Genomic DNA, 23,288 nt, shown 5'->3' on the forward strand with positions numbered 1-23,288 from the left:
CACAAAAAGTTCAGTGCAAGGTTTGGGTTAATATGGAACAAGCTACCTTAAGTCCAAAATTGGGACTCTGGTGTTAGTTACTACGGGATCCCTTTTGGAACATACACCCATCTAATATGATGTGACTGGTACTAGTATCCTGGACTGATGAATTTTTTGCTGAGGGCCTTGTTTCCCTTCATAGGTTAAAATAACTCTGGGCAAAGGCACATAGTCTAAGAAAATGGTCCGCATTTGTGTTTTGGATTGCCTGGATGTCCAGGTTGCCAAGTCCAAAGTTGCTAAGAATGAGAGAGGCCTAGGGGTCAAGTCTGGCTATGGTAGAGCTTAGTATTAAAAACACTGGAATGATCCTCTCCACTGAGCAGTCTTCCTGGACTCTTCAAGGCTGACCTTGGTGTTCTTCCTGTGCGCTCCCATAGAACTCTGAGCACACCCCTCTCTGAGCAGCCATTGCTTTATCCTGTACGTTCCCATGTACGTCTCTCTCCCCTCCTGGACTGTGAGCTCCCTTAGGCTACGAACTATCTTCTTCATTGTTGTATTAGTTGCCCCCCCAAGAGTCCTCAGAGCTCAGGCTAGTTGTACTGTAAGTACTTGATGAATGAATCCCTCCTCTGGCAGTCATGTTCTATTACAAACACCCTCCAGAAGTGAAAATGAGGCAGGAGTTATGGTAAATTGTATCACCATTTTGACTGTACTGATGTATTAATTGAATTAATTAGATTAGTGTTTCTCAATATTTAAAAAATCATAGCCATCCTGGGGAGCGTTTTTAGCCATTTCTTTCCTAATTGTCTCCCTCTATTCCCCATTAAAATTGGATATCAAGATATACTATATATTAGTTTATATGCTGTGGCCCTCCACAGCATTTTGATATGTAAGACGATTTTGTCCCTTAAGAGCCAATTTTCTACCCCCCGGGAGTGCTATTACCCCCATTAAGAATGCCTGAATTAGGGCACCTGAGTGGCTCAGTCCATTAAGCGTCTGCCATCTTTTAGTCGTGATCCCAGGGTCCTGGGATCTGGCTCCGCATTGGACTCCCTGCTCAGCAGGGGAGTCTGCTTCTCCCTCTCCTACCCCCTGCTCATGCTCGTACTCATTTACTCTCTCAAATGAATAAGTAAAACCTTAAAAAAAATGCCTGAATTAGATTATATTTGACTGAATGTGTAGAATCAGCTAGTTTGGTATTGTGCTGGTATTTTAAAGAGTTTCTATTTGATATTTACATAGTTATAACATTAAGATTAAGCCTTGGTTGCTCATATTATTGATATGCTTTCAAGATAAGGCTGTGGGATTGATTTTTTTTTTTTTTTACAAAGTAACTGGTATTTTTGGCACTATTTAAATAAGGAGACAAAGCCAAGGCTTTTCCCAGACCACCAATAAATAGTATTTCAGTATGGGGCTATTATGTATAAAATCTAAAGGCTTGGTTCAGAGTTCCATTCTTCTCAAAAATATTTAAATGAAACAGGAAGTTATATTTCTTGTTAATGAATGTAGACATCTAAATAAGTCAGAGCCATGCTTCTTGGAGGATCCTGCCAAATCATTCCTGGGTGGGGTATTTATAAATAATGTGCCATTCAAGTTGGGAGAATATGCTACTACCACATGAACTTAAAAAGCAACTGTAATGTGGTGTATGTTCAAAATGAATAGGCAATTATTATCTTTGTATGCCTTAAAGTAGCTCTTCTGGAAATTCTGTATAAGCAGCCACAGTATGAGCAATGACAAGCTTCAATTGGGTTGCCTTTTCTCATCCATGTTATTATGAGTCGAGAATAGTGTTTGAAGAATATGAAAAAAAAATCTGACTTGGTTTTAAAGACCTTTCAGTTCATGATTGCGGGGGTTCACTAGCTGTCTTTTCACTTGGATTCAGAACACATACACTTTTAGGAAAACCTGCCCTTGGCAGCCTACCCAGAGCAACCCATCTTTGCTTGGAAACCAGTCCTTATTGTTCTGTTTGTATTAACCTAGATCCTCGTGGTTTGAAAGTTGTTGGCTTTTCATAGTGAACTTTATGCCATCATGACGTATTCATCATGAGTAGTATATGGCTATAGAAGGACTAATCTTGATACCGTGTATTTGATTACTACCGTTAAGTTCCCAGAGGGCTTTCCCTTTATTTCCATTATTGAATGCTCTCAACTATACTCTAAGATCCATGGGAACAGCTCTTAGTATTCCCATTTTCCAGATGAGGAATTTGTGACAAAGAGAAGCTAAGCTGCTTATCTGGCCAATTATGCTCCCAAGAGTAGGTTTTTTGACTCCAAAGTCAGTGCTCATTTAATTGCACCACCAGGTCCTATGCTTCCAGCCTTTTCAAGAGTCACTGTGCAGGAGTGATGAGACCTCAAAAGGCACAACCTGGACCAATGAATATAAGGAGGAAAGTTTGACTCCTTAATGGCAGAACTTTCCAGCAATTAAGACAGCCCAACAGTGGCGTGGATCCTTTGTGAAGCAGCATGTGTCCTCTCACTTGAAATGGTCACCTGAATGTCGCCGTGGGGTAAAACAAAATGGGGCATTTGGTTAGCTGACCTTTCAGGTCCCTATAATCCTGATACTTTGTTTAAAAAATCGTCTGTCTGGTTTCCTCTCCCTGGATATAGCTCCAGATATCCAATGCCTAATTTCATGGTTCCCTTTCCCAGCTTTGCTTCAGAAGCACCCGTCAAGCTTTGAAGAAGATTCATATGCCCAGGCCTGACTCCAGATCTTCTGTATCCAAATTCCAGAATGGGGTAGAGTGCGAGGTTTGAGACTAGTTTTCAGAAAGTGCAATTTGAAGGCATAGGGTTGTGAACCACTCTTCTTGGATAGCCCACTGATATCAAGGTACAAGCAGGCCTCATTTTGGACTTGGGATCATTTAGCAGCATTGAGAAATCAGTTTCTCGGCATACAGTACCCTTTTAAGTATTAATCAGGCCACTTAACAGAAGTGTGTTTGTTCTCTTGGCTGCAAGGGGACCATGATCCCTTCTGGGCAGATCAGTTTTTCTAATATGTCCTAATTCTTGTCCCCCTGGTAGTAGGTTGAGAGTAGGTGCTATCCTAGGAAATGGGCATCGATCAACCCAACGATAAGAGCCTTTCATGTACTTCATGTTCTGGAACAAACACCTTGAAGGGTATGAAGGTCCACCTCTATAATCAGCAGGTTGGATACAGAAACTAGTCAGCTGCTCACTCCTAGACTGGTTACCCACTAGTTAGCTTTGTAGCAGTAAGAAACCTCCAGCGGTGCAAAGAATGTAATGGTTGTCATTTATTGTTTTCTTGAGGAATTTTCTTATGAAGTGCTCAACTATGTTTATAGCATTCCTCTGAGAGAATAATCTCTAAAGAATGTCTGTATTAAATATACACCAGAGGATTATAAATTCCCCACGATGTCTCCCCATGGTGGGCCAAAAAAAAAAAAAAAATTGCAATTGCTCCAATAGTACTTTTCCTACTTTTCAATCAATAGGATGCTTTTTAAAGCTTACATTTCTCTTTGGACATTTTAAGTGACTGATGAGACAAAAGAAAAAAAGCGAAGATAAAATGACAGTATAGACACTCCTCAAATCCTATAATGAACTCCACAGGGCACCCAATTTTGATGTATTAGGATTTTTTTTTTATAATGAGTACATTGTTGGAAATCACATTTTCTATCTGCAGGAGCTGGGGATGAAACCGAGCTGACATCTTACCTCTTTGTAGTTAATTAGCAAGAGGAAAGTAGTGTTTTGAATCTTGTATGGGAGAAGGGAGGTATTAGTCATCCAGTGCTCCCCCTTTCCCTTCAAACACCTGGATCTTTCTGTGTGCTCTTTGATTTGGTTTAACGGTTTGGATGGGTCTTGTTGGCTGGGAAAGATGAGGGGAGTTGAAAAATGGTTATTATTTAATGAAAAAATAACTATAGCTTACTTCTCCCTGCCATCTTCCCTGTAGGATAAATAAAATAGGTCAGGTCTTTTTCCTTTAAAGGGCCATTCCTTACTTGGGCCCAGACTGTAGGCGGTACCCAGGCTGTAGGAATTTTTGTTATCACCTTATTAACATTTATCATCATTGAATCCCCAGCACTTAGTGCAGAGCCTGGAACTTCGTAGGCATTCAGTAAGTATTTAGGAATTTAGTGAGCATATAAAACACGGTGTTGCAAGGTATTAAGGTTGCACTGGTTGCATCTAATACATTTCTCTGGGTAGTAGCTGCATCCATTTGAAGTCATTAACATACAGAAATATGCATCATAGAGTTCCACAGTTAGGGACAGAGAGGCAGAGTAGAGCATTGATCTCTAATCCCATTTAGGGGACTGGTCCTCGTGCAGGTGAGCAGTGCCGGGGCCAGTGTGGACACTCATCCAGAGGAAGGCTAAGTAAGTGGTAGAAAAATTCAGCACAAAGAATCCTGTGATCTGTATGTATTTATTAATGTCTGATCATGGCCCCAGTCCTGGGGGATGACAGAGGAGAGCCATTGTCATGGCTTGTCTTCTCAAGGAGTTCACTTGTGTATGGAAAAACTAAGTAAGTGATCAAAAACAGTCAGTACTCAGGTGTTACAAGGTGTGGGACCGATCCCAAGTGAAGAAGAATCTGGGGCGGGGTGGCTGGGTCAGTGGTGTTTGGAAGAGAAACACCATTTTCTGAGTAACCCTCATGGTAATTGCTAGATCCTACCTGCCACATACATCATCTCTTTTCATCACAGTGACCTGGTGAGGGACCTCAGGGAACCTGACTGAGTCACGAAGTCCAGATCTGAGCATAGCAGATCCCATAGGATTCCACTGACTGTGCTTTTCCACCTACTTCATGCCTCTTCTCCAGGTCCTATACTCAAGGAGGGCTTCCTGGAAGAAGCAGCACCTAATGAGACCTTGAAAGTCGGGGAGGGCTTTGATTACAGATGGCTGGAGGGAGGGCACTGCAGGCTGGGGGACTAGAGCAGCTAGGGGTGGAGTTGGGGATAAGAACTGTCTAGCTCAGGGAGAGTGTGGGGAAATGAGATTGGGGATAACATTAGATATGGAGAGGCCTGGTGGCCAGGAAGGACTCCTGTGGGCGCCAGGGCAGAGGACAGTTGTGGGAGAAGGAACTGGGAGTGGAGTGCATTGACAGGGGTCAAATTCTCAGTTATCTCAGTTGCTTATGAGCTCTGAGACTCCAAGCAAGTTATTCCATCTCTTTAAGCCTTGGCTTTCTTATCAGTCAAATGGACATAATAATATTAATCTTGCTAATTGCACAGGGAAGGTGGCTGTGAGGCTAAAATGAGTTTGTGGATCCAGAAGCACTTTGCAGATACAAAGTGCTATGTCCAAATGCAGGGACTTTGTGGTTATGTTGGATTGAGCAGGGGAGCTTGGAGGAAGGGCCGGCTAAAAGGCGTTTCCGGTGACGGGCGTGATAGCAGGTCTGTGGCAGAGAAGAGCTCCCTGCCTCTTTGCCCATACTTTTTGAATTCTTGCTTTTGCTTATGACCAGGGCCGTGCCCTGGCTGCCCTCCCCCTCCTCTTCCGTGAAGCACCCCTGACTTCTGTCCATACGGCCATTTCCTTTCTCATGGATCTGATGTCTTCATAAGGAGGGTGCCCACTCACAAGCCCACCTTACTTACGCTGCCCCCTCATTGTCTGTCTGGGAGCCATGTTGTGCTGGGCTCAAGTCCAGTCTCTGCCACTTAATATCTGTATGACTTCGGGTTCCTTTACCTCTTTGTAGCTCAGTTTCCTCCTCCAACAAATGGAAATGATATTACTTACCTCCAGGTTTTTTTGAGCGTTAACTTCATCAACACATATCAAGAGTTCCGGTTTATCGCTGCCCTGTGTGCTTAGATGTTTGCTCAAATAAACACTTAGGATGTTCGTTACGCTTCAGTTTCTTTTTTAGCAGGGGTTAATATCCTTCCTCCTTTCCTCTGTGCTCTCCTTCCCCTCTCTCCTCCCCACCCTTCCCTCCCCACCCATTCCCTTCCTGCCTGTCTGCCTTCCTTCCTTAAGGCCTGTGGGACTCCCATGCACCTCCTGATAATGAAGTCAGCAAGTACTGGGATTCAGGAGAGTGGAGGTTGAGGGCTGGCTGCTTAAGCCGTGCCCCGGGCTCAAGATGAGTGGTTTTCACACTTTCATTACTATTAAGAATTACCTGGGGAATCTTGTAAAAATACAGATTCCCAGGACCCACCCCCCCCCCCAATTATGAAATAAGAGTGATAGTAGTAACAATAACAATCCTAACCATACTATTAGGAATAAAGCTAATATTGGGTAGGCTTTCATGTATGGCATGGGCCAGACTACTCTCAGCGCTTCCTGTGGATTATCAAACTAATCCTCCCAACAGGTTACTATTGTGTGTGAGGTTACTATTATGAATATCCCCATTTCACAGATAAGGAAACTAAAGCTTAGAGAGGAAAGAGCTTGGCCAAGGTCACACCGCTGGTGAGTAACCAGGAGGCAAGCCGAGGATGCCAGCTGGGCCCAAGCGCGCTGCTGCATGCTTCCTCGGCCTGAGTGGGGCCCGGCAGTCTGGGTGTAGACAGGCAGGCACCCTATTGATGGAGATGTGTGGCCCGTGGCTGGGTCATGACATGAGGAGGGGAGCGAGCAGGCCTGGAGGTCTCTCCTTGCCTTGCAGATAAAGCAGAAGCCCTGCTCGCAGCAGAGGAGTGCCCATTTGGCTAGCGTGTCTGCCAGGGGACAGGTGCGGGGCCCCTTCCCTGACCCTCCCTGCAGCAGCAGCAAAGAGCCCCAGGAGCCCTGACACTGGGAGTGGGAGCCCTGTGGCTTCCTTTCTCTGGCTCCAGAGGGCAGGGGCTCTGCTCTCACTCCCAGGCTTTTCCTCACACACCGGGACCTGGGAATCCACACAAAGTGTGCCGGTCTGGGCTGCCTGGCTTGCCTCCGGAACCCCTCTTGGTCAGGCGAGATGCCACCCCCAGGAGCTCCTCCCAGGCTCAAGCTGGCCTTGGCATGGGTGGCCCCTCTCCTTCTCCTTGTGGAAATCTCCTCTGCATCAGATTTGCCCACCCTGTTGGGGTGGAGCCACCATTTCTACTGAGAATCTGGAGTCTTAACTCTCAACCCCAGCTCGCTTCTCTATCACGCTAGCTGTGTGACTCCGACCACTCATGACTGCCGCCTGCTGGCCTGTGGTCATTTGGCTTTGACCTGAGAGAGGTGGTCTCACATATTCTGAAGCCTGCAGCCCAGGGGGCGGTGGGGGGCCTTCCGCTCTGCACTGTCTCCTGAATACCATTGACTCTGTCGGATAAAGGTTCTTGTCCAAAAGACATTGTCGGCAGCTATAATACCACAGTAGGAAACAGCGTGTCCAGGGAGGCGAGGTTCCTACCTGCTTCCAGAGGCTTGCTTCTTTTTACCTGAATTAGGAACTTTCTCATTGAACCCCTGTCTTTTTTAGTTCTGATTCTACAGTGAATCACACGTGATTCATCACAGTCCCATCAAAAAAGTGAGAATCAGGGTCATTGCCTGGTGTGGACGAAAGCCTGACTACAGGGCTGGAATGTGTCGGCTGGGACCTCACCTCAGCCCCTGCGTCAGTACCTGGAGACACTTAACTGATATTTCTAGAATGAACGCATGAATAAAATCAGAATTAGACACTCGCAGAAATAAAAATTAGTTTGATGAGTTGGAAGCTTCCTTATATCGTGTGTTTTCTCTTGGAATTTAGTCCTTATGGGGAAGGCGTCTCTGTTCAGGAAACACAAAAGGGAAATAACCATAGAAGCCTCATATTTACGTACAGAGAGCTTTACTCTTCCCCAGAACTTTCCCACATATGACCTCATTTAATCTTGACTCTTCCAACAGACGTTATTTTTAGTTCCATCCAGAAAAGTAGGAGACTCAAGATCACAGTCAAAAAAGTGTCAAACTACTTGTTAGAACTATGGCTTAAGTTACTTCTTGTGACTTTAATTTCAGACTTTTCCCATTACATCCCAGCTAAGTAGAGAATAATTAGAATAATACAACGTTCGATCATGAGGCATAGAGCATTAGATAGACTGATAGCCTCTGTTTCAGGCACTGTTCTGATTTCACATTTTGCAGATGAGGGAACTGAGGCACAGGGTGGTTAAGTAGAATAAAGGGCCGTCAAAAATGAGCATGGGCCCCTTGGGGAAGGCCTGGCTCCTATGCCAGGGAGCTCTGATTTGAACCACCCTTTTTTTCTCTCCCCGGGCCTGCCAAGGTCACGTGCCCGCCAAGTGGCAGAGCCAGCATGGCGGCCCATGTGGTCTGGCTCCTGAATGGGTGCTGCTCACCAGCACACAGCTCTGCCCCCTGCTACGCTCCCCTGCACTCCCCTGCATCTCACCAGCTTCCCGGCTCTCTCCTGTTCTCATCTACTGGGGAGGCCACCTTCCTGCTCTCTCTTCCCTTCTTACCAGCCTGACAGTAGTGAAAACTCATCGCCCTAACCTGGAAGAGTTGAAGACAACATTTTCCCTATGGGATGGAAAGCTGTGACATAGGACTTTCAAGATAGGCTAATTTATTTTGGGGTTCTCCTTGAAAACGCCTGGTTCCACGGATGACTTGGCTACCACAAAGCTGTAGATGACTCCAGAGTGCCTGATTTTTCAGTCCCCAGGACACTCCTTTATATCTCTTCTGGGATATTTTGTCTTACAAGGAATGGACTGCCCATAACCTACCCCTCTGCATCCACTCACTTTCTTTGGGGTCACAGGGTAAGGCTCTGTGAAGAGCTGGGAAATGCTCAGAGAAGACATTTGTCCTTTTCATTTCCTTTCAAGATTTTTTTGAACAACAGCGTTAAAAGAGTGTTAAAACACCTCTAACGCTGCTGCGCATTGTTAACAAGCACGTTTGCACATCACATCTATCATGCTATTTGCACGATGTTACATGAAGAAACAGCTCAAAGTATTTTTAAGATATAGCCTTTTATCTCTGGAAGCACCAGAAAGTATTTGCAGATTGGTCTTGGGAATCAAATTAGCCTAGCACATTGGTGAGTTCCTGGAGGCCTGGGCATTTCTGTAAGTGGTTCCTAACCCCTTAATCCTTTTGATCATTTGCACTGTGTATTTTTACACAGACTCTTGTACTTTGGAGAAATAAAATAAAGAAACTTAAAGGTGAGTTTGACGAGGGCTTCTCCCCACTGTTTGTCAATGCAGATGGATGTTGAATTTTAATGGTAGTAGTTTCTTTTAAACAACCAAGCTTCTTTAAACCTCTCCACAAATAACGTCAGCGCCCAGATTATGTCTGAAAATGTTTGCGGAAATCTTTCCTGACCCCGTATTGCTACCGCAAAAGAAGAGTCTAATCCGGGAAAATAGTTTTGACAGCCTGGATGTCAATTACCCCACAGCTGTGATTTCTCATCTGGGCCACTGCCTATGTGACATTTGCTGTCACTTGGTGGCTTCAGGGGTCTACGATCCAGGAGCCTGCACTGTGGTCATAGAATGAGATCTTCACTGGTTGACTCTTCACTAGATCCTGCTACTTACTGGTTGTGGGACGTTGTGTGAGAAAACCTGTGGAGAGGACTTAGCTGCCTCATCTTTAAAAGGGAGGGCTGCATTTCTCTTGTAAAATAGTTGTGAGAAATATTTGTATGCCCATGTTTATAGCAGCATTATTCACAGTAGCCAAAAGGTGGAAGCAACCCAAATGTCCACTGACAGATGAATGGATACACCCAATGTGGTCTGTCCACACACTGGAATATTACTCAGCCTTAAAAAGGAAGGAAATTCTGACACACGCTATAACATGAGTGAACCCTGAGAACGTTATGCTGAGTGAAAAACGCTGTATGATTTCACTTATATGAGGTACTCAGAGCGGTCAAATTCACAGAGACAAAAGTAGAATGGTGGTTGCCTGGGGTGGGTGGTAGGAGAGAAATGAGGACTTAGTGTTTGATGGATACGGTTTCAGTTTTGCAAGATGAAAATGTTGTGGAGATGGATGGTGGTGATACTAGCACAACAGTGTGAATGTACTTAATGCCACCGAACCGTATGCTTAAAAGATGGTTAAGATGGTACATTTTGTTATGTGTATTTTCCACAATAGAAAAAAGTTGGGGAAAAATTTGTTGTGAGCGTTAAAGAACATCAAGTAGGTAAAGTGGTTGCCATTTTGTCAGACTTCAGTGAATGGTAACAGTTTTCAGTAGGGTTAGGACATTGCATTTTAATGGTTACATGATACTTCATCATGTGGCTATCCCATACTTGGTTTCCTTTTTTATTTGACTTTTGGGTTTCTTATAGTACTCCACTATTGTAGTAACGATGGAGTGAATTTTTCTTTTTTTTTTGCACATACATATCTTTTCCATTATTTGGGGTTGTATCTTTGAGATAGATTTTCTGGGTCACTTAGTGAAGGCAAGTTAATTTTCATCTTTGTGGCTCTTGGAAAGGGCATGGTTGTTTATGCTGTCAGCAACCAAGTAAGGGTGCCAGTGTTACGGTCTCCTCATCAGCACTAGATACATTTTTAAGTGGTTTTACAAAATGTAATAAGAGATGGTATGTTCATGTTTCAATATGCCTTTATTTGCTTTTATCACTAGAAATGTTGAGCACTTTTCAATCTTGATTTACATTTATTTCTTCCTATGTGCACTGCCTGTTTACATCTTTTGCCTAGATTTCTAGTGTGGTTTCTATGCTTTTCTTACCAAATACATTTGTCATGCTTGTTACATATTGTTGCTATTGTTAATATTTAGAGAGTTTAATTCTTATGTTGTTAAATCATTCATTCAAACATTTCAAAATACAAAATAATAAGATTTTAAAGTGGGATCAAAAGTGGTTTTACAATAACATGATTTTTATATTTAGTGTATCTTCCTCCTATAGTTTTCCCATAATTCTTTTCATATCTGTGAGTATAAAATCTGTTTATTTGCTTCCTTCCATGACTGTAGTCTTTGAATTAAAATTATATAAAATGACCAGTTCATTTGAAATATGAATAACCCAATATAAAAAGGGTATTACAAAACTTAGAGCAAATAAATTAAAATTAATAAATATGGCTCTTTTTTTACCTTACTAATAATTAAACTCATTGAAAATAAAATGATAGGACACTATTGTCCCGCTATAAATTGGTAAGAGTTAAAAACATTATAATAGTGACTGAGACTGGCCCTGAAACATGCTGCCAATGGGGAGAGAAAATTGGGTCAACTTTACTGAATAGCAGCTAAGCACTAGATAGCAAGAAACTTAAAAATGTTTGTAAGCATTGATTTAGAAATCCCACTTATGTAACTGTGGCTTGAGGCAGTCTTGGAAATGTGGAAAGATATTTACACTGATAGATAAAAATAGGATTCAGTGTAAAACCCCAATGACGGGATGATTGAATAATAGTACAACCGTCTTTGGAGTGTTATATAGTCATTATAAGTGGCATTTCCTAAAAATTCCAGTGATATGGGAAAATACAACATGCTGGTAAGTGTAAAAAAAGCATGATGCCATGATTACAATAAAGCAAATTGTGCATGGTGTGTGTGTGTGTGTGTGTGTATGTGTGTATGAACACACGTGCACTCGTGTGTATCTGGTACATATCCAGAAAGTGATGTGTAAAACATATTGATAGTACTTACCGTATGTGGTCAGAATATAATATGTGATTTTTATTTTCTTTTTTATACTTCTGTACATTTTCTAAGCTTCATATTGTTTGCAAATTATTATTTCTACAATCAGAAATTAAATATTAAAAGAAGATGAAAGATAATGAATAGATTTTTTTTTTTTCTTTTCTGGATTCATGTTCACTTTGCTTTCTTTGCTTTGTTTATTGGACAGAATCCTGGACAAAAAAACCCAGAAGGTTTCTAGGTTATGGTTCAGAAATTCACTAGCTCCATTTGACCTTGGGCAAATGTAACTTCTAAGTATCTCAGTTTTCCAATCAGTAAAATCATTGTGAGAATTAAAGTGAGATCACCAACCTGTGGGCAAATGCTATTGCAAACTAAGGTGAAGTTCAAGGGATTCCCAAACTACTGTGAGGTCTGATCATTTAGGAGTCACAGAACTCACTGAGAACAGTTATCCTCAGAGGTACAGTTTATTACAGGGAGAGGATACAAATCAAAATCAGCCAAATGGAGAGACACATAGGGCAGAGTTTGGAGGGGTTCCAGTGCCAAGTTCCTGTGTTGTCTCCCATGCAGTCAGGATGTGTTACCCTCCTGGCATCCATCTGTGACAACACGCAAAGAGTATTGTCAACCAGGAAGCTCCCCCATGCTTTGATGTTCAGAGTTATTATTGGGGCTTCATTACATAGGCATGATTGATGGGATTGCCCACCTGGTTGAACTCAGTCTTCAGGTCAGCTGATTCTGTATTACCCAAAGCCCCCAGTCTCAGCACATGGTTGGTCTGTCTGGCATAGCCAGCCCTGATCCTAATACTGTTGGGTGTGGCCATCTGGACCCTAAGATTCCAAGGGGCCAGCTTCCACCCTAAGACTGTTGCTGTGGCCGGCCCCGCCTTAAAGAAGGGCATTCCTAGAAGGTATGACACAGATTACCTTCCAGAGACCAAGGCAGAGAAAGGCCAGATATCTCTTTGGGGAAAGCTAAATTCTTTATCACACATGAGGTGACCAGAAAGAGATGGAAAACAAATTTAAATAGAGAGATGATATGTATGGAGGGTTCTATTATTTACTATATTCTAACACTGTAAAATAAGGAAGGGCATGAATTCTGTAGGTACAAGGGCTACTACAAACACCCACTTCCCTGATCTTCAGAACCTCGGGGACCACCTGTGAGAATGGGCATGCTAACGGAGAGACCATCGCTGCAGTCGTTGTTTACCACAGAGATGAATTAGGCTGAGAAAATACTTGCCACCCTGCTGGCTATGTGAACCCGACCCCTTGCCCCTGTGTTAACAGCACAGCGAATATGTGACTCCGTTAACAAATTGATCTGATGTGGACGAGATATAAGCCTGTTTGTTACAGGTTTCCTGCTCTGGCACCATGTCACCCCGTGGTGCAGCTGCGCCTACTGCATATAGCAGGAAGTGATGATACAAATAAATTGGCTCGTTCCCCTCACCGAGTTTCAAACCTTGAGCGCTATGTCAGATTGGATCCATAAGGTTTCATAAGGGTGAGATCAAAAAAAAAAAAAAAAGAAAGAAAGAAAACCCGAGTTTGTTTTCTCGTGAAATTCAAGAAGAAAATTAGAGCACAATGACGAGAAGTCATCATCCTCAGGAAGCTTGCCAGAGGACAACTGTATGCTTTTATGGGGACAGAGCCAGCAACAGACTTGCTATGAGATCGTTAGCTAACGTACAGTTAGACTCCCACCCTTCCTGCGGAGGGAAGGATGTTAGCCCTTGTCTGGTGGTTCTTTGGAAACAGATCACTTGTAGTAAATTGGTGGTGTCAGTAAATTTTTGTTGTATGTTCTGTTTCTTTCAAGGAAAAACTGGCCACGCAGAAGTAGTCCGAGTGGTATACCAGCCAGAACGCATCAGCTTTGAGGAACTGCTCAAGGTCTTCTGGGAGAATCATGACCCGACCCAAGGTAGATGAGTGAGCCAGTATTTAATTATCTTACTAATTACAGCTGGGATAATTAGTGTTTGAGCTGCATGGAAGAGATGAACCTTGAAATCACACAGGAGCTCAAGAATATGATTGCAGACATTTATTGACGGAGGAGAGGAGGGGCTGGGGAGCAAGCGGGGGAGAGAATAAAGGCGCAGCCACAGTCTGCGCTCCTCCCCCCTTTACAGCTGTCAGGGGTGGGAAAATTCCCACAGAGAAAGACGCCAGACAATAGAGATTCGTTCACCTTTGATTATTGCATTATTCCTCCTTAATGCAGTCTTTTGTCTACAAAATTAAAGTGTCTTTCTAGCAGCTCCAAAGTTTTCTTGATTTATGGTTCCTTTATTTCCCTGAATTTAGTCTTTCTCATCTTTTGACGTTATCAGGCTTTTTTTTTTTTTAATATCTGTGGGTGATAAAAAAAAAAGGAAGAACATAAAGGTAAAATGCAGTATTCAGTGGGTCCACAATGCTTGGGTTATTTAAATATTTCATTTGTCTTCTTTAGAATTTGTTATATGGCGATATTAATATATTTGGGCCATAAACAATGGTGGCCAGAAATTTTATCTGAAGGCACACACAAGGGAAATTCCCTGTTGGCAAATATCATTTGTAATATTCAATAATGAAGCGATTTCCAGATTTCATCCTAACAGCCCTACAAGCACTGCCTTGCCAATATGATGATCTGATATTATGAGGCTTATGAACTGAAAAGTCCTATATAATAGATGTGATTTTCACAAACCCTGTTCATTTAGCAATCAGTCTGTTTAACAAAAATATTTTCCCTTTGGTGTCAGGTTTTTGTGTAGCGGGTATGCTGTGTTGGCTGTTTCTGAAGAAGGGATGTTTTTCCAAATGTGCATTGTGCTTTGTGGTGGAATTTTAATACGACCGACCCCGGCAGCACAGGCGGGTGGGTCTTGAGTTCTGGTTCTAAGTACCACCCAGTGCCTGGGTGATTTGCTAGAGGGCAAAGGTCAGAGCTAAGGCAAGAGTAGCAAAATGATAAATGAGCCAGGGTAATGCAGGTACAGGATCCAGGCAAATCCATCAGGGTGGGTGAAGGCCTAGGAAGGAGGCCAGGAGCCGGCTTTCCTGTTTTGATATGGGGGGATGAGTTTCTAGCAGGAGAGTGATGAGGTATGGGGCAGGGGAGGTAGAGGACTGGTAGGGTAAGAATACTATAATCAGAAGGTTCAGATTCACCCTGGTTTGGACTCTGGACCTGGCCTATCATATGTGAAAGGCGGGCCTAACAAACTTAGGGTTGGCTCAGCAGGAAGCTCTGACAGTGAGCATCATAAATGAGAGTGATGATGGCTAAGAGCTCATGCTGGGGAGCCTTTGATTCAGGTGGGTAGGCATTTGGCTCTCAAAGCCTGTCAGGGTGGGATGCTCAGAGCTTCAGAGTTCTCAGTGGGGACACACATTAGGAGCCCAAGGCAGCCTGAAGTCATGTAGGAATCTGGCTCCCTCCAGGCCCACAAGGTTGGGTATGTGGCCTTTGGCTTGGCCAACCATAGTTTCATGTCCTGATATAATCACCCTGGCAAAATTTCAAAAAGGGTGAAGTGTGCCATGCACTTCTCTCTCCTTCCTTCTCTTAACTTCTTACCTCTTTTATCACGTCTTTACCAGCACTCCTCAGTTAACAATGTCACTAGTCTTGGCCCCTGAGTCTTAGGGGGAGTTCTACTTCTTAAAAGAACCTCTTGGCTCCCCCATCCCATGTATCAAATTTGTCTCCACCGTGCCTCGGTCCTCTTTGAAATTCTTGGTTTATTGTGTGTATTATTTGCTAATAACAAAGTGCTACAGATTGGGCAGCTTAAACAACAGAAATTTATTTCCTCACAGTTCAAGAGGCTAGAAGTCCGAGATGAAGGCCTTGGCATGGTTGGATTTTTCTGAGGCTCTCCTTGGCTTGTAGTTGTCCGCGTTCTCCCTGGGTCCTCACATGGTCTTTCCTCTATGTGTACCTTTGTCCTAATCTCCTCTTCCTGTAAAAACACCAGCCATATTGTATTAGAGCCCACCCAAATGACCTGATTTAATTTTAATCTTTAAAGACTCTATCTCCAAATAAGATTATATTCTGAGGTACTAAAGATTAGAGCTTCAACATATGAATTTGGGGAAGATACAGTTTAGTCTATAACACTGTCCAATAAAGTAATAGCGTGGTATACTATTCTTCCAGAGGTATTTTGATTCTAACAAAGAGTTCATAGACTCAGAGACTAGAAGAGACTTTAGAGATCATCTGGTTAATCTTCAGCTTCAATTCTATAAGCCAAAAGCTGAAATTGCTACTGATGGGGTTCACGGACAATAGGATTTGATTGTTGAGTGACATATTTTTTACACTGATATTTTAGACAAATTTTGCATGCAGGGGGAGAGTTTTTCAACCCTTGCATATGTCTGTTTCTACTTAGAATAGTGCTTGATGCAGTATACACATTCACAGATATTAAATCACAGGATAGCTGATCTTCCCACATTATTACCAAGATTACTTTTGTTGGAGAGTTTAGTGTAATGGGCCATGGAAAAATCTTTTTCTGCATTCCAGAGTTTCCCACGACACTTCTGGAAATAGGGTGAAATGAGTAATCACATGACCCAGGGCTGGCCAATCACAGTATCTTTTCCTGTTGGCAAGTGTTTGATTCAAGGAATGGGTATGTGACCCAAGCAGGACCATTTGGAGTCCTTCCCTGGGACTGTCGTGGGAGAGAAAAAGGTGTTCTCCCTTTTCTGGGGCTGCCAAGGTGGAGGTGCTCTGCGTGTGGAAAGAGCTTGTCCACAGGAGAAGCAAGGGAGGAAGATGAGCAGAGACACTGAGAAACAAGAGATGGGAAGAAAGAATCTTCAGAAGACTGAGGTCCTCTCAGTTATGAGAACTCCTAGGTACCTACCCTTCTCCTCCATCTTTTTTAACTTAAGCTAGTTTGTTGAGTTTCTGTTAACTTGCAACAACAAAAATCCATGCTAACCCACTCATTCAACTGAATCATTATGCTTATTAAATCACGTATTATTGCACATATTATTATATGTGTTTATTAGTTAACCATGTTCATTTGGCTCTATAAATCAGAGGTCTAAAGCTATTTGGTTAATAATGTTATCCCTGACTCAGACATGGAGTAGAGGACACTAAAGATTGTTTCCTCAAGACCTGTTGGTGGTTTGAGTAGGGGGTTCCTTGGTAATTCAGAATTCAGAATTGGGGCTTGAGATTTGGGACATATGGACTGAATACGTATCAGATCATCTCAATATTTCTAAACTACTATGAAAGACAGTCATTAATGACACTGATCTTGTGTCTCCTCTGCTTGCCAGACACTGTGTTAGGTGATGCTGAATCACCAAGTTGTCTGTAACAAGCAGCAGTATCCAGCCTCCTAATGCACAGAGAAAGTATATTTCTATAGGAAGAAAAATAGTTTAATCCAAATGTACTGAGATCAAATGAGCATTCAGATAAATGTGTATAAGACCAACATACTAACCTGAAATCATTAAAACAAGTATATGTTAACACTGGAACTTCAAAAGCAAAAAACATAAATTCAGAAGAACTCCAGGGCCAATGAATTTAATGTTCCCAGGGAACCCTGAAGGTCCAAAACATGTAGTCACATGTAATTTTTCTGAGGTAAGAATTTGAAGCCCACTCCCTGAAGGATGGGCATGAAGCCGGAGGTAGCTGGGATGCAGTTGAACTTGGCCATCTGAACACAGCTTCTAAATTCTCTGCTTGAAGTCACATGGTGACTCTTGTTACTTTTCTTAGTGTTCAGTGGCCCAGAAAAGAGAACCACCCATTAGAACAGGTGAAGGAAGTAGAGGCGTTTAAGACTGACTGGTCTTACTCAGAGAGTGGACATTTCAGAAGACAGCAGCACGTTGGATTTGATGGAGACACTCATCTGTGAAGCAATAGCCCACTCTAGATTGTTGTCAGAAGTAAGAGTGATTCTTAAAACTGCGTAAGGTATACTCTTGCTTTTATGCCAGAGTTGCTGATAAACAAAAAGACAAAACTTGAATAAATTTGAGAAGTCATTGATCTTTGATGTGAAGATTTGCCCAGGAAACACAAAGACAAAACTTGAATAAATTTGAGAAGTCATTGATCTTTGATGTGAAGATTTGCCCAGGAAACACATGATTCTCAACAGAAATATGGCTCAAGAACAATGTATTTTAATTAGAATGTTGAAAGACTTTAGTACTTTGTTTATAGAGTCATTAAACATTTGAAGGGGTCACTTAATTTTTTAGTTATGATTTACTTCGTTTGGTGCAAGAAGCAATATCTTAGAATGATATTTGCAAATGTGGGGACTCTTGCTAATGTTGAGGATTTACTGTGGAAGAAACAGCAAGAATTTCAGCTTCAAGTCCCTTTTCAGTTCAATTAGATCTTCATGGCATAGACTAGGCAGAGAAAATCCTGCATGCCCTTGACTGCCTCAAGGTACTGTAGCAGCTCTCAGGGTATCTGCCCTAATGGCAAGGTGAAAATTCCCCGTCTGCCATTTGGAAGGGAGCAAAGCTGGTAAGAGAACTATGAGAAAGTGTAGGCTTTTAAAGATACTATTTTAAAGGGGCGCCTGGGTGGCTCAGTCATTAGGTGTCTGCCTTCGGCTCAGGTCATGATCCCAGGATCCTGGGATCGAGCCCTGCATCGGGCTCCCTGCTCAGAGGGAAGCCTGCTTCTCCCTCTCCCACTCCCCTGCTTGTGTTCTAGCTCTCGCTTTCTCTGTCAAATAAATAAATAAAATCTTTAAAAAAAAAAAGATACTATTTTAAAAGGTATTTCACAGCCAATAAGCAGTGAGTCCTGAGAGAGTTCTACCCAATGGATTAACTTCGGGTGAAGTAACAGACCTAATAGCATCATTATAGATTTGGACAGTAATGACTAATTTTTTCTCTTAATTTACCCATTACCACAAAACCTCTATTTTGCCGAAGCATTCAGATACCACCATTTAAGCTAATATGTCCTGTCATACTCATGGGACAAATATGACTCCTCCAGGCTTCTAAGGATAGATTGGAGCATGCTCATTCCTGACATGTGGGGTCCAAACTCCCCAGTCTCCAGACAACATGGCAGAGCCTGAGACTTAGGAGATGTGGGTTCTGGGCCCACCTCACCCCTTCCTAACTGCGTGACCTTGGCCAAGACACTCAGTCTGAGCCTCTGTTTTCTCATCTGCCAAAAGGGGATAGTAATGTCTATACTGCCTAGGTCATGGGTTGTCATAAGCATTAAATGTGAAAATGTGAAAATAACCTGACAATGGTCAAGCATCATGCAAGTGCCAGGCATTGTTGCTATGTCCTTCTCAATACAACAGTACAGTTTCAGTGGACTTATTGAGTTATTTTTATTTCCTTGATTTCTGTGGGAAAATACTTACCCTCCACCTACAAAAGTGTGGGTTTTCTACCCACAAAGTCTCTTTTGTCCTTCCTATTAGTTGGAAAGATTTCAGCATTGTTGATGTTGTCATTCTGTGATGGAATGGCTGCTGGGGTGGGTGGGTGGGTGGTGGTGGTTGTGAGGTTGATAGACGAATGGCTCCCTAACTTTGCCGCTGACACAGTCATCCGAAGAACCAGAGCAGATCCCAGCCACTCATGCTTGATCTGTATCCCTCTACCTAGCTCCCTCTGCGTGAATTACACCATTTCAGTCCTATTCCTACGTGAGGATACAGGGCACAGGCCTGTACCTTGGGCCAAGCCACAAGGACACAAATGCACAATGTTGAGAGATTGCAGCTTTGTCTCACTTGATCCCACAGGTCTGACTTCTCAACCTGTTTTATTCTCCTCAACCCTGGGAGAAGGGAGAGCAACATCTTTAAAGCACCTCTTCTGGGCCAGTCTTAGGGATAGACGCTTTAAATTTATAATTTCACTTAATCCTTACCACAACCTTATGAAGTGGGGTTCATTGTAACCCCATTGACAGAAGAGAAGAAATAAGGTTCCAGAAGATTGACACTCTTGCTTGATGTTGATGGCAATAATTGGACCCAGCTCTGTCTAAAACTTCCCTGCACCAGAGGGCCCAAACTTCTGACTAGGAGGACCTCTTCTAAGCACAAATGATTTTATGGATCCCCCATGTGATATGGTTGTGTTCTTAGTAACCTTTTTAAAGCAAATATATTAAGATGGCACTATGAATTTAATTATACTTTAAATTGATGCTTATTTTATTAACCACCACAATGTCACGTACCTCTGGAAAATGGAAATGCTCACACACATAATACATTCCACAGATTCTAGGCAATGCCTGCTGCATGGTTGGATTTGTGGACCTCTTCTAGTAGCTCCAGGCCTTCTCAGGGGACTGTGACTACAGGTGGGGGACTCCTCCATTGCATTCCTGAGGGAGCAATGGCCTTTCTGCAGATGCCTGCTGGCTGAGACTGCTGGTTGACCCCAATGTCAATTCCCCCATTTCTGTAGGATTGGCATTTTAACTGGATTTGTATACCAATAAAGACTAAATTTCTCAGACTCCTTATGACCAAGTCTGGCTATGTGTCAGAGTTCTGACTACCAGGGCATGAGTACAGGTGATGGTGTGCAACTTCTGGGTTCTGTGCACTTAGAGCAAGGAATGTTCGCTTTCTCTTCCTCCCATCCCACAAGTTGCCTGTAGAGATGGTGGTGAACCAGCTTGGACCACAGGGATGGGGGCCCCACCCTTATAATGGAGGAGCTACAAGCTAGAAGATTCCAGAGTTACCATCCCAGGCTGGAATCAGTGCAAGAACTATCTTCTTTAACCTAATGTTATTTGGTTTGGTTAGACTTTTTTTTTTCCCTTTTCTACAACAGCTGAACCTATATCCTCACTAAAATAGTCTTCCACTAGAAGCTGGTGATGAACTCCCAGTCACTCTTCCGAAGATCTTAATTAAAATGTTTCCTTAATTAAAGCATCTTTAATCAAATCCGTTAAGAGTATGGACCCTGGAGTTAGAGGAGATATGGCTTTAACCGGGTCTGCTGTGAACCAGCTGCATGACCCGGGAAAGTTACGGCCCCCTCGCCAAGTCTCATCTCTTTCTATCTTCACTTGAGTGCCTGGGGCCGAGCTATCATTTTCTCTCATCTGGCTGCTACAGTAGCCTCCTGACTGGCCTGTCTTGCCCTTTCCCAATCCAGTCTCCATAATGACCTGTTAAAAACACATCACGATGTATAACGATGTATGTCCCGCTCCTGTTTAAAGCACTTTGCTGGTTGCCCATTTTTGGAGGGGGGATAATATACAGACTCTTTACAGTGGCCAGCCCTGCCTGGGATTAACTGATTGGCACTCCCTTGTGTAACCTTGGCTCCTGGCCGCCGTGTCTCCCCGACTGCATGCCCTACTTCACTGCACGTCCGCTGCTGTGCCCTCCTTCACTCCATTCCTGGAGGACACAAGCGCTTTCTTGTCCAGAGGCCTGTACCTACTGCTCAGTCTGCCAGCAGCTCTAGGTATGACTGGCTCCTTTCTTTCCTTCAACTTAAAGCGTTGTCTTCAGAGAGGTCTTCACCGACCCCCCTCCCAACTAAAGTAGTACCCCCAGTCCTCACTCCCAAGTTTCTCTGTCACGGCACTCTTGCCTCCCTAACACTTACCACAAGGTGGAATGATTTGACTGTTCACTAGTTTACTAACAGTCTAGAAAGTAAGCTTCCCATAAAATATTTTGTCTAGAACAAATAAATGAATGAAGGCCTCTGTTTTCCCATCTACCAAACAGTTCCTACTGCACAAATGTGTGTTGGGATGTATGAGGGAATGTAGTCCATTGTGTGAGACCAGTGCTGAGCAGAGTAATAAGCAGCCATAGATAATAGCCACCGGGCTCATCCTGCCTATGTAAGAGCCAGTTCAACAACTTTTATTTTCCTTGCTCCTTCTTGAACCCTAGTATCCCTTCACTTTTTCTCTGTCATCTTCCCCCAGCTCATGTTCTGAATATCTTTGATCTTTTCCTATGCTTGGTTCATACCCTTTATCCTCAGTCAACTTCTCAGCACCCCTTTCCCTCCTACACCCACCCTCCCCCTCCCATAGTGAGTCCCCAGTTGTCCTCAGAAAGCTTTGTCTGACTTTCCCCAGTGGGCCACACTATCTGTGGTGTTAGGTTTCATGGGGTCCCAGGATTACACACCCTGAGCCTGCTGCCTTAGCCTTCGGAGTCATGAGTAGGGGATTGATGGGGCTCTTTGGCTGATGGTTGGAAATAAAGACTCCTCCCACCCCCCCATGAAGGACTCTCTTCCATTTAGTGCCCTTGGGCCCCACATCTCCCCACCCTGCATGTCCCAGCACACTCACCATGAAGCATTGCTTTAGGTGGGTTGTTCCCAAGAAGCCTCTGAGAATTGGGGGTGGGCTTGGTCTGTTCCATCTTCAGCAGGTTTGCTTCCTAGCCTCTTTCCAGAGAAGTGAACCCCCTCACGCTGTCTCCTGGGAAACATTGATTGGAGAGAGAAAAAAATCTTATTTCCTTCTATTTCTCATCAAGTTGGCTCATTACGTGCTGCTGTTCATATATTTGAACTTGCCAAATTAATATCTGAACTTCGTTGTGCTGACCCTTTTAAGTTAGTTTTTTTTTTAAATAAGTCACCACTTCTGAAGGACTATCCTTTTTTTAGACCATGTACAAGGAATCTATCATCTGCAAATAATTAGACAGTGGGAATTATATTGTATTGCTAATGAGCAGATGTGCATACTTATAGTGGAGGAACAGCTGCACACATAGAAAATGCAAAAACGACCGAAACTCGGCATTATGAATTCTGAAAGGGATTTCATTCTTTTAAGAATTTCGGAAACAGAAAAAAATGAAACAAAGCATTTAACTGATATTTTTCTTTATTAATTGTTCTTTCAGTGGCACTTTTCCTTGCATAACATTATCATACATGTACATAGTATCATTGCTATTTGCAAATGCGCTATTTGCACTTTCAAATCCCTCTCTCTTGTAATACTGTAGAGCTTATATTTAACATTTTTACTTTGCCTTTCTAGTTCTGTAAGGGTTTGGTGCCTCTAAATTGAATGAAAGACTCTTACTGGTTGTTTTTTTCTGGGCTGGGCATTGTACTAGGCGCTTGAATGTGTGTGATCTCAACCCGTGAGTAGGTGGTCGTACACCCATTTTACAGATGAATAAACAGGCCCAGAGAGGTGAAGTGATTTGTCACAAGCCAGTTATTGTACGTGAAAGAGCTGGGATTTGGACCTAAGAGCTCATTTAATTCTAAACCTTGTGTTTTTTCCGTTGTATGGTACACAGTTCCACGTCATTAAACATTGTTATATGCTTTCAGCCAACAGAAAACCCAACACACCAGGACTGGAAAGAGCTGCACATTATCCAGTGAGAAGTTTCTGTCCTCACGAGCTCCTCAAAATATCCATTACAATTTTATAATCCTGTTAAGCATATGTAAGATGAAGTTCAAAGGGTCTGGCTTTTGAAAACTTGAAGAATTCCACATATTTTAGATAGGAATGGTTAGGTCATTTAAAATTATAGTTATA

General features: G+C 42.9%; 1 protein-coding gene across 2 annotated transcripts in view; it reads left to right on the top strand.

Moving 5' to 3' along the window:
• The window catches only part of MSRA (methionine sulfoxide reductase A), a 440,787-nt gene that overhangs the window by 265,406 nt on the left and 152,093 nt on the right, over positions 1-23,288 (top strand). For both annotated transcript variants that reach the window (XM_028114363.2, XM_028114362.2), the window contains one exon: positions 13,548-13,652. In XM_028114363.2, the coding sequence (XP_027970164.1) occupies positions 13,548-13,652 (105 nt within the window). The remainder of the gene's footprint in view (positions 1-13,547; positions 13,653-23,288) is intronic.

This window comes from Eumetopias jubatus, unplaced genomic scaffold, assembly GCF_037043125.1.
Source record: "Eumetopias jubatus isolate StellerSeaLion01/CBP00866 unplaced genomic scaffold, mEumJub1_p1.0 scaffold_2, whole genome shotgun sequence".
NCBI lineage: Eukaryota > Metazoa > Chordata > Mammalia > Carnivora > Otariidae > Eumetopias > Eumetopias jubatus.